This window comes from Orycteropus afer, unplaced genomic scaffold (genome assembly GCF_000298275.1).
Source record: "Orycteropus afer afer isolate SDZICR_OR568_19922 unplaced genomic scaffold, OryAfe1.0 scaffold00015, whole genome shotgun sequence".
Classification (NCBI taxonomy): Eukaryota; Metazoa; Chordata; class Mammalia; order Tubulidentata; family Orycteropodidae; genus Orycteropus; species Orycteropus afer.
The window spans coordinates 1,521,091-1,533,049 of record NW_006921602.1 but is presented as its reverse complement, the minus strand read 5'-3'; the positions used below and the strand labels follow the sequence as shown (position 1 = coordinate 1,533,049).

The following is an 11,959-nucleotide window of genomic DNA, read 5'->3' as shown; positions in this document are numbered from 1 at the left end:
AAAAAAAAAAAAAAAAACTACTGAGTCTTGCAGTCCAGTGGAGAAGATAAACCGTACATAACTAATTCAAGCACAAGGTAGGTAAGTATTGAAGTGTAGGTATAAACAAAGTAGTTGTAAAGAGAAATATATATAGGAACGGAGATTACCTTTGTCTTGCTCTGAATCCTCTACATGTTGCCTGCAAAAGGATAATTTTGTTCCTTTGTTCTTGGTACCGCTTATTTTCCCTATAGCCTTTCCATCTTGCCTGGATGTAGGTAGCAGCCATGTGCCTCCGCCTATAATGCTCCCGCCATCTCTGCTGGATGATAATAGCTGCAGCCCGTAGCCCCAAGTACCATCGTCTCTCTAAGTGCGCACGCCAAGAAGCTTGGAGAAGAGCAGCTGCACTAGCCATAACAAAAGCATTCTTCTGCACATCTGCATCTTTGACTTGCTTTTGATTCAGGTGATTCCTCCAGAATTGCTGTGGAGAAGAAGACAGAATAGAAGCTGTTGTCATATTTTATATCCTATTTTCATAGAAAGGGAAGTAAGAATAAACTTCCTACATCATAATTAGAAGTTAACTAGCTAAACCGACGAACTATTTGTTTTTAAGCTTTTTTCCCCCCCAGATATGCTTGGCTAAAAACAACTATTTTAAATAATAGAATTTTAATAAGGTTATTATAGAATTTAAAATTTTAACCTCAAAATTTTTGATGCTCTCATGTCCTATAAATTGATTTTAATAAATTTTATATATAGTTACACTATAATTGCCCAGGGAGCTCTGGTGGCGTAGTACCTAAGGCATTTGACTGCTAACCAGAAGGCTGGCGGTTCAAACCTACTAGTCACTCCTTGGAAGGAAGGTCGAGCAATCTACTTCCATAGTGATACCGCCTCAGAAACCCAAGGAGGGGTTGCCATGTGTCAGGTCCGACTTGACAGCAATGCATTGCACTGTTGCATATAACTGCCCAGATAATAGTAATGAGCTCAAGATCATCATGCACACATGTTAAGATGAAAGATTTAAAAGACTAAGGATTTTCTTGCACAAATTGAAAAAGTCCTATGGAAAACATATGATAATATAGAAAATAAGAAATAAAATACCTATCATCTGAAATAAATGCATAAAAATTATAACAGTAAAAATGTCCATATATACTGAGGAAGAGGAAGACATTGAGAGGTACATGGGAGGTACAGACAACAAAGATCAACCCTTTTGCACATATAGTACTGCATTGTCAGTGAAGGCAAACATGGGTATATGGGTGGATAGATGGGTAGACAGGCTAAACTATTAGGTATGTGTATGAAGTGGGGAGTGTACCCAAGACCATATATAAGTTTGGCATACAATGGTCCTATAAGTGTATTTGTATGAATTCCCAGGTGTATAGTAGAGCTGACAAGGGACAAGGTTGTAGTCACTTCTTGGTCACAGCCAGCTACCCAGAGGGATTGGGTAGTTGAACCTGTGGGTGACTCAGGACCACCGTCACAGGGGACAAGTTCAATTGGCATAACATACTATACAAAATTTTGTTCCACCTCCTACTTTGGCAAGTAGTGATCTTAAAAGCTTGCAAGCAGCCATCTAGATACAACAGTGGGTCTCTCCTCATCCAAAGCAAAGAAGAATGAAGAAAATCAAAGATTCATGGAAAGAATTAGTCCTAGCTACTGGTACACCATGTGATCTGCAGCCTGTATGACTATGAGACCAGAAGAGCCAGATGGTGCCTGGCTACCACCATCAACCACTTTGAGGGGGATCTATGTAGAAGATCCTTGATAGAGAAGGAGAACAACGTGGAATGAAATTCAAAACCATTTGGGGAAATAAATAAATAAATAAGGGGACCAGATTTGCTGGTCTGATAGAGGCTGGTGGAACCACTGAGACTATGGCCCCTAGCTGCCCTTCAGGTCTGGAATTGAACACACAATTGTGGTTTCCAGCCAAACAAATGACAGGCATATGAGTTGAACATTTACCTGAGGTAGATATACTCCTTGGAGAGAACAATCATGGGAGAAAGAAGGCTGTTTATGCACAGGGAGACAGCTCAGGGGGCAGAAGTGCATGAAGGGATGGACACAGGGAAGAAGTAACTATTAGAAGGAAGTGGGAGGGGAGCTGCTGCATTGTGGTAAATTGTAGTCAATGTCATGAGACAAAGTGTATGTCAACTGTTGTATGGAAAGTGAATTTGCTCTGTAAATTTTTACCCAAATCACATTAAAAATAAATAAATAAGAAATGTCCATATAAGTCTCAATTACCATTCAAAAAACTATTAAATACACCAACTAAACTTAAGGCATGTTAACTCCTTTGCCCCTATTCATACCTCCCAAGACATTACAACTATAAATTCAACTTTATTTCAATCTAACTCAATCAATACTTATTAATAGTAATAAATTATATGTCAAAGAAGCCCTGATAGCACAGTGGTTAAAGTAATTGTCTGCCAACCAAAAGGTCAACAGTTTAAATCCACCAGCCATTCAATGGAAGAAAGACATGGTGATCTGCCTCCATAAAGAAGCCTTGGAAACCCTATGGAGCAGTTCTACTTTGTCCTACAGGGTTGCTATGAGTCAGAATCAACTTGGACGGCAGTGGTTAATTACATGCTAGGCAATATGCTGAATATTATGAACATTTCAAAAATGAGGAAGAAGTTTACATTCTTATTTAAATGTTTCCAAGTAAAATAAAGGCCAAATAAACTAGCCAATCCCATGCAAAAAAGTCTTTGTTTCCCACCTGGATAATGATGGATGCCTGTCTCAGACGGAGAAAATGCTGCCTACACAGCAAGGCTCTGAACCATCGCTGCAACAATATGATCCTGCGGAGCACCTCTTGGTGAAGCAGATCTTGTAAGTGCTGCCGTTCCTGCTCCTTTAAGAAGACCTACCAGGAGGGAGAAAATTGAGGACTGTAGCTTAGGAAGAAATAAGAAATTTCTTTCAAGTATCATCTTTCCTGTCCTAAGCTTTCAGAGAACAGCAAATACACAAGATTTGACCATGTGTAAATGCATTACTGCTAAAAACTTCTAATGATTTATCCAAAATAATCATTCTCAAATTGGAAAGGAGATATTAGAATATGAAAGGAGAAATGGAAAGATGAGCACAAGCACAAAAATCCTGGAACCAGAGATTGTGATATATTGCTCCCTTGGAAATATCAAGGAGCTCTGGTGGTGCAGTGGTTAAAGCATTAGGCTGCTAAGCAGGAGGTTGGTACTTCACACCCACCAGCTGCTCTACGAGAGCAAGATGAGCCAGTCTGCTTCCATAAAGATTTACAGCACTGGAAGCCCTATGGTACAGTTCTACTCTGTCCTATAGGGTTGCTATGAGTTGGAATCGCCTCATTGGCAGCGGGTTTTCTTTTGGAAACATCACTGCCATAATAAGCCAATTTTTCTAGGGTTTTAGGGTGGGGAAAAAAATGTTGAGGACTATAGATCTTGAAGTTTTATAATAACATGAACAAAACAATGACAACTGTCTTTTCAAAACCCGGAATATATTAAAGGCATCTTGCTTTCCAAAGTTATTATTTCATTTATGTGCTCTTTAATATCATGAATAATCTTTAGGGATTTGGAGGGATGCATAGATAAATAAGACATAGACCCTTTAGGAAACTGGATTTGTACTTTACCTTTAAGAGCAAGTAGATATTAGATAATCAAAGAGGAAGATAATAAACTAATAAAGGCTAGGGACAGAGGAACCCACCTGAGCAAAATTAAGAGATGGAAATAGTAATAAAGGCAAATACAGGGTATAACAGAACAAATGCTCTTTATAAAGAAAATAGTATATAGTGTGAAAACACAATATGGAGGCTCTTAAAAAAGAAAAACATGATTGAATTTAATGAGAAGGCTATCAGGGGATTATTTTTGAGCAAAAGGTCTAAATAAAATAAGTGTATTAGGATAGTGATTGTGATATTATGATTAGAATGAGCTCAACAGAATGACAAATATATTGGAATCAGATAAGCAAGCTGTTTACTGTAAGAGAAATGTAGGTGAGAGGAGCTAAGGATAAGAACTGAAAAGGAAGCAATAGGAATAAAGAAAAAGGGAGAGCTGTGAAGATCAAAAGGGGAAGAAAAACACAGAACTTTGTAAACGAATTAAAGTCAAAATTAAGGCAAAGATGATTATTGTTTCTAGCCTTAGCAACAAGAAGAAGAGTGTCAGAAAGTAGTTGATAAATTTAGGGATGTAGGGGAATCTGGATAAGATCCCTTTAGGCAAACTGAGTTGGAATTACAACAGAATGTCTAGGGAGGGATGTTTCTTAGGCAATAAAATTACAGTCAGACTACAGCATTGGCTAGAAGCTCTTTGATTAACACTGACTACATTACTTAATAACTTTGTTCTGATAAATTTCCTCATGATATGTTTATTATAAACATTCTTGCAGGCAAAGACTAGCATTATTATATAAATGAAAAATGCACTCAATTTTGACAAGGACTATATTTATTTACCATGGTTTTTCCAACTTGATAATTATCTGAATTAACATTTATTTTCCTGAAGAAATCCTGAATGTTAACCTTGGATGGAATAATATTTCGGGGAAGTAGTACATGGAAGTGACTCACAAAATCCTGAAAAATGAAAAGAGAATGTTATAAAACCACAAGATATGTAAACAAGTTCTAAGCTAAATGTCTTTTTATTCTTTTTCTCATTCATTTAAACAGAGTAAAATCAAGACAGAGCTTCTTAATTTAAAATATTATAAAAAGGTTAATTTGGAAAAGACAGCAGGTTCAACATACCATGTTATCAAAGGGAAATAGAAGATGAAAGGAAAGGCAGAAGCTAATTTGAAAACAATTTTGAAAAACTATAAAAGGCCAAAGGAAAAGTTTTCCAATCACAAACCTGAAATTTTAAGTATAAAAATAAGCAAATGTGGCATCTACTATTATAGGATAACTGAAAATGAAGCTTTGCTTCCCAGCAGCAGCAAAGACTTCCTCAGCTTTTGAGATACCACAATATAATTTCTATACCCAGAACAGCAGTGGATGATGAGAACAGGACTTCAAACAGGTTTAAACCAGTTCAGTCATGGACAATGCAGTGAAATCAGAACAGAAATAAATCTGTAAAATGGGGTTGCTCCAGAACAATAACTGGAACAAGAAAAATTATTGGTCAAACCCCTTGAATAGGAGACTCAGAAGAGCCATAGTGAGTGAACCCTTTCAGGCCTGATGTGGGGAAATGGATTATTGCCAGGACTGCCGAGAGTTGACATACATTCAAACCAGTGCAGTCAGACATTTTTGAGGTGGGCATCACTGTTTCCTACCCTTCTGTTCAAGACATTTTGCTGCTAGGCAAGGCACACGCTACTCTTGTTTTCTAAGAGGAGGATTAAGTTTCTAGCAGAGCACTGACACACAATTTTTCCTGTTCTGGTTATCGTTCTGGTACAATCACATTTTACAAATTCAGTTGTATTCTAGTTTTCTTTCATCAGCTATGACTGAACCAGGAAAACCACTTCAAAGCCCTGGATGAGAACAGTTGACCCTTGCTGGCAACTTATGAAAAATATTTTATCGAGAAAATTCTAGGGAAAAACAAATGGAATCTTTTCTTATAACTAGACAATCCAGACTGAACTATTTCAATAACCAGAGTAATCACTGTGAAGAGTTGCTGTTACAAATAAATTTAGTATTACCAAACATTCAGATATTTTTATTTTTGCAGCATTTCCATCCCTCCCCTCCACCCACGGCAACCAACAGAGAAAGTTTCATTCCACATATAAGCCTTTCTTTGACTTTTTACAGTAACAGTCTAATATAATATTTGTCCTTCAGTGATCGACTCATTTCACTCAGCATAATATCCTCCAAGTTCATCCACATTATGCACTGTTTTGTAGATTCTATATTATTCTTTAGTGTTGCATAGTATTCCACTGTGTGTATGTACCATAGTTTGCTTATCCATTTTTCTGTTGATGGGCACCATCTTTTTGCTATTGTAAATTGCACTGCAATGAACATAGATGTGCATGTATCTGTTCTTCTCCTGGCTCTCACTTCTTTAGAATATATACCTAGTAACAGGATTGTTGGATCATATGGTATTTCTAATTCCAACTTTTTAAGGAATCGCCATACTGCTTTCCACGGTGGTTTTATCATTTAACAGTCCCACCAGCACTGTATGAGAGTTCCAATCTCTCTAAAACCTTGCCAGCATTTGTTACTTTCTGTCTTGCTGAACTTAGCTAACTGGTGCTGGGGCAAGATAGTATCTCATTGTTGTTTTGATTTGCATCTCTCTAGGAGCTCTGGTGGTGTAGTGCCTAAGGCATGTGACTGCTAACCAGAAGGCTGGAGGTTCAAACCCACCAGCCACTCCTCAGAAGGAAGGTTGGACAATCTACTTCCACAGTGATACTGCCTTGGAAACCCAAGGAGGGGTGTCTATGAGTCGAATCTGACTCGATGGCAGTGTGTTTTGCATTAATGGCTAATGATGGTGAACATTTCTTAATGTGTTTGTTGTCCGCCTGAATATCCTCTTTTGTAAAGTGTCTATTCACCAAACATTCAGATTAAATGAGAATACTCAAGTACTGAATTCTACATTTTAACACAAGCATAACGAGATTACTGCTATCCAATGGAAATGAGTACTCTCTACCCTTTTTCAATTCTTATTTAAAAGGTGGATTGGAAAGGAAGAATTAAGAGAAATAAACATGTAAGTCCCAATAAATAATAAGCGATACAGGTGGGAATGATTTACTTGATGTGCATATATATTTAAATATCACTTCAAAAGCATAACCTGGAAAGAATATTTGCAGCTGTATCCTGACTGGCGAATTCGAACAGTCTCCAGCATTCCAGTGTACCGAAGCTGTCTAAGTACCAAGGCATCATTGAACCTTAAGGGCAACTAAAACAAAGCAAATGGAAAAAAAAAAGATTAACCTAGAATAGGAGATCTCCAAATTAATGCTTGCCTTTTAAGTATAGTTAACTCAGATTGATAAGGGGTTGTCTGGTTAAGAGATAGCACAGGTGATGCGATAATCTCACCTCCTCAGCTAGTAGCTTCCAAAAAGTTCTGACTGCCTGACCCTAGGAGAAAGAGAAAACCCAAGCTTCCAGACTGCTCTGTTTGTAGAGGGAGAGGGTCTTAAAGCTCAAAAGGATTGTACATGCCCACTGAAGAGGTCACAGCATAGTCACCATAAATTCTGGATCAAGATTAACCTCTTCTCACACAGTTAAGAGCTGTCTATATTTTTGTTTTTAATTGTGATTTTATCTATAATCTTACTAAGAAACCACCTATCCTACACACTCTAACATTTGCCTTGGTTAAGTGAGAGCTGACAGACTCTTCCTCTAATGACTAGCATAGGTTAAGAGTAGTTTGTTTTCTTAATTACTTTTTGCTGATGATATTGGTATGAATCATTGAAAAACAAAAAATTCCTGGAATCTCTGATAATTAACGCCCTCATTCTACAGGCACTGACAGGCAAGGGGCTAATGGGAGGTTGTCACTCATCACCAGGTAATCGTAAGTATCTTGGCAGACATGACTTAAGACATTCAAAAAATGGATAAGGAGCTTCTTATAGATCTCTCTATTCTCTAAGTATTATTTACAAACATTTATTTCAAACATTTTCTAGTAGCTAGACAGGGCACAACAGCTATCAACAAAAAAAGAGCAAATATGCAATTTGTATTAAATAATAAAACCAGTCAGGCAAAAAATATTTACTACTTATTCTGTGTCCTGAAATGTTTCAGGAATTAAAGTCTTTCTATAACAAAATCTCAATTAATAATCAGAACACAAACTTTTGTTCATCTATAAGTAGAACTATTTCCATTTTAGTAATAATAAAAGAACAGCTATCACCTACTAAGTGCTTACTACAGAGCAGACACATACTAAGTACTTTATAGATATTAACTCGTATGTTGTTGTTGTTATGAGCTGTTGAGTTGGCCTAGACACACAGTGACCCCTCCTTGGGTTTCTGAGGCAGTGTCACTATGAAAGTAGATTGCCCAACCTTCCTTCCAAGTAGTGGCTGGTAGATTTGAACCACCAGCCTTCTGGTTAGCAATCAAGTGCCTTAAGCACTATGCTACCAGAACTCCTATTAACTCATAAAAATTCACAAAAATGCAATGAGGTTGGTCCTTACAGTGTTGTAAATTACATCATATGGGTTTTCTAGCCATAGTCTTTATAACTCCCACTGTATTACTGGGGGGAGACCCTGCAATTTAAAGTCCTGACTGTTAAAGTCATCCACCTGGGGTATTTCTGTTGGAGCAGCACAAACTAATCTTCTGGGAAAGTTTGCTTTTTCTCAGGTGTGTAGAACTCTGATGTTGGGATTGGTTGGTTTTGCCACTCTGCCAGGCTCAAAATAAGCCCTCCTAGAGGCAGAAGGAATCTGACTACCAGCTGAGAGAGACATGCTGCTGAGAGAGAGATGCCTGGCTGAGAGATGGCAGCAGTGGAACCAAGAGGCATGAGACAGAGCCGCAGGCTTACCTGGCCCACAGAGGCAAAGGTCAGGCTGAGAGGCCAAGGGTCAGAGAAGCAAGCCTAAGGAACAGAGGGGAGGCTGTCCTGACTGAAGAACTGTATTCTGAGCGCATTCCTAAATTTGAATTGTAGCCTGTTGCTTCCTTAATAAACCCCATAATCTGTGAGTTCTGTGTGGCCACTGAAGTTAATTACTGAACTCAGCAGAGAGGTGATGAGTGCCACAGGAGGGATTGTTGGTGTCAAGGTTGGTAAGAGGGCTAGAGGGTGGAGGTATGTCTGGACTCATAAAAAGAGGCCGTGGGCTGCTGATGGTGATTCTGTCTTCCTCTCGTCAAGTTAGAGGAGATCAGAAGATGCCGCCTCCTTGTCCCTTCAGCAGTCCTATAATAATAGTATACTCCTAAACACTAATGCATACTTCATATTACTTGCTTCTACAGTCAACACCAATGGAAGCAGCAGTTAAGACATCAGACGATGTATCACAATGGGCCAATCTGCTGCAAAAGACCTCTTTTAAGTGCTGAAGAGCAGAGATGTCTCCTTGAAGACTAAGGTGCACCTAACCCAAGTCACGGTATTTTCAGTCACCTCATATGCATGTGAGAGGTGGATAATGAATAACGAAGACCAAAGAACAGTTGATGCTTTTGAGTTGTGCTGCTGGTAAAGACTGCTGAAAGTACTACGGACTGCTAAAAGAACCAACAAATCTGTCCTGGAGGAAGTGCAGCTGGAATTCTCCTTTGAAGTGAGAATGGCCAGACTTCACCTCACCTACTTTGGTCATGTTGTCAGAAGAGACCATTCTCTGGAAAGGATATCATGCTTGGTAAAGTGGAGGGTCAACAAAAGAGGGAAAGACCCTCAGCAAGGTGGACTGAAACAGTGGCTGCAACAATGGGATCAGGTATATAGCAGGGATTGTGATGTTGACACAGGATTGAGCAATGTTTTGTTCTGTTGTACATAAGATCTCCATGAGTTGGAGATGACTTGACGGGCACCCAACAACTTAAATACATGAAAATACTTTAGTTAACAGAATAGTCACTCACCTAAGGTCATAAAGCTTGTAAATAGTAGAGTAGAATACTTCTTGAAAATTAAGAAAGCTGAATATAATTTCTACTACATTTTTACTAGATTAAGGAAACTATTCTTTCCTATGATGAACATAAAGACAGATGACAAATATTTACACTGATTAGGATATTTTGCACAAGTTTTATTTAAGGGGACTGTTATGAAAATCATATGCACAGTATCATCCCTAAGTTAAAGAGACAAGAATCTCTAAACATGAAAAAAGCTAAAACAAGAATAACACCTTATACCCAAACATGAGAGATTAAAACATTTCATTAAAATAAAAAGTTTTTTTTTAATCTTATACATTTCAAGAGCAATTTTTTCTCAAAACCTAAAAGATGCTAAATCAAGTCCATATAAATATCATGAAGGCAGGTAGCAGAAATTACATGGGTATCTATAAAGTATTTATGGGGCATGTTTTCCTCATAAAAATTATAGTTAGCTCTTCCCTTTCATTTGTACTCCTTAGAAAGAATAAAGATTACCTAATGAGCTAAAACTGATACTCTCATTTAGAGGATATTTTTACCTTTTCAGCATTAGAACGAATGCATTTTACAAAATATGGTTCTGCTTGACCAAGGGTCTCCATCAGCTTGCTTAATGATGCCTGCAATACAAAGTATTACAATTAGCATATTCTTCCATCCCAAACTGACAATGAGTGATATAAAAATATAATTGATGATATCAGCAAATTATGCACTAACTAGTGGCACACAAAGGAGCTCTGGTGGTGTAGTGCCTAAGGCATTTGACTGCTAATCAGAAGGCTGGAGGTTCAAACCCACCAGCCACTCCTCAGAAGGAAGACTGGGCAATCTACTTCTGTAGAGATACTGCCTCGGAAATCCAAGGAGGGGTCGCTATGAATTGAATTGACTCAACGGCAATGAGTTTGGTTTGGTTTTTTTTCAGTGGCATATAAAGAAATGTTTTGTTTTGTTTTCTGAATAGTAAACTGTATATTCTCACATTCCCAAAATGGTTAGTTAAATTAAGGATAACTAAGGATAAGAAAGGAGCTCTGGTAGCGTAGTGCCTAAGGCATTTGACTGCTAACCAGAAGGCTGGAGGTTCAAACCAACCAGCCACTCCTCGGAAGGAAGACTGGGCAATCTACTTCTGTAGAGATACTGCCTCGGAAACCCAACGAGGGGTCACTATGAGTCGGGGCTGACTCAACGGCACATAACAACAAACAAGGATAAGAATGGTAGTCTAATCTTAAAGCCGATAGCCTGACATTATTCTGAATACATTTCACAATAATCTAAATTTCACTTTTCACACTTTATGAAACAATTTTATTCAAACTCACGTATTTCTAAAACAACTTTTAAAATCATCCAGTAAGTAAGCTACCGTTTTGGAAAGTGTATTATTAATTTGAATTGACTTGATGGCAATGAGTTGGGTTTTTTGTTTGTTTGCTGGCATTATTAAATTACATTTAATTCACATTTTGGTGGTATCTTATGTGTTGTGACAAATGTCAAATTTATTAAGCATACAGTTACATGCAGTATTCCCTCACTTTGCTTTTAAATACCTATAGAGAATTTAGTGAGGCTCCTTTCTTTAATTCCCAATATGGTAATTTGTACCTTCTCTCTTTTTTCCTGATTGATCAAGCTAGAGTTTATAAAATTTTAATTGACTGATTCTTTTCCAAGAAGTAGCCTTTGGCTTTACTGACTTACTCCCTTATTTGTCTGTTTTCAATTTCATTGATTTATGCTCTTCTTCTAACAATTTCCTTCCTTTCTTTTCCCTAGTAATTTTCTCTGCCCTGGAGTCTACTTTGTCTGACATTACGATAACCACTCTAGCTTTCTTTTAATCAGGTTTCAGAGTGTTTTTCATTCTTTAACTTTAATCTTCTGTGTCATTATATTTAAAAATAATTTCTTGTAGATAACCTTAGTTGGAGCCTTTCATTTTATCCAATGTAACGGTAACTGTCTTTTAATTGGAGTGTTTACAGCATTTATATTTAATGTTAATTATTAGTATGGTTGCATGTAGGTCTATCATTTTACTATATGTTTTCTGTTTGTCGCTTCTCTTTATGTTCTTCTGTTGCCCCTTTCCTTCAATGTTTTCAAATACTATTTTATTGTGTTCTGCAATTTTTTTGGACATTTTTTAGTGTGCTATTATTAATTTTTCTACTGGCTTATTGATTATATCTCTTTGTATTGTCTTTACAGTGGCTTCTCTAGGGATTACAATATACAAACTTAAGTTGTCAG

At 37.5% G+C, this 11,959-nt stretch overlaps 1 protein-coding gene across 1 annotated transcript in view; it reads right to left on the bottom strand.

Moving 5' to 3' along the window:
• MYO9A (myosin IXA) overlaps positions 1-11,959 on the bottom strand; it is a 441,307-nt gene that overhangs the window by 124,760 nt on the left and 304,588 nt on the right. The window contains exons 19-23 of the mRNA XM_042783070.1: positions 10,234-10,314; positions 6,873-6,983; positions 4,535-4,657; positions 2,777-2,926; positions 150-469 (exon numbers count right to left, since the gene is read on the bottom strand). Coding sequence (XP_042639004.1) covers positions 150-469; positions 2,777-2,926; positions 4,535-4,657; positions 6,873-6,983; positions 10,234-10,314 — 785 coding nt within the window. The remainder of the gene's footprint in view (positions 1-149; positions 470-2,776; positions 2,927-4,534; positions 4,658-6,872; positions 6,984-10,233; positions 10,315-11,959) is intronic.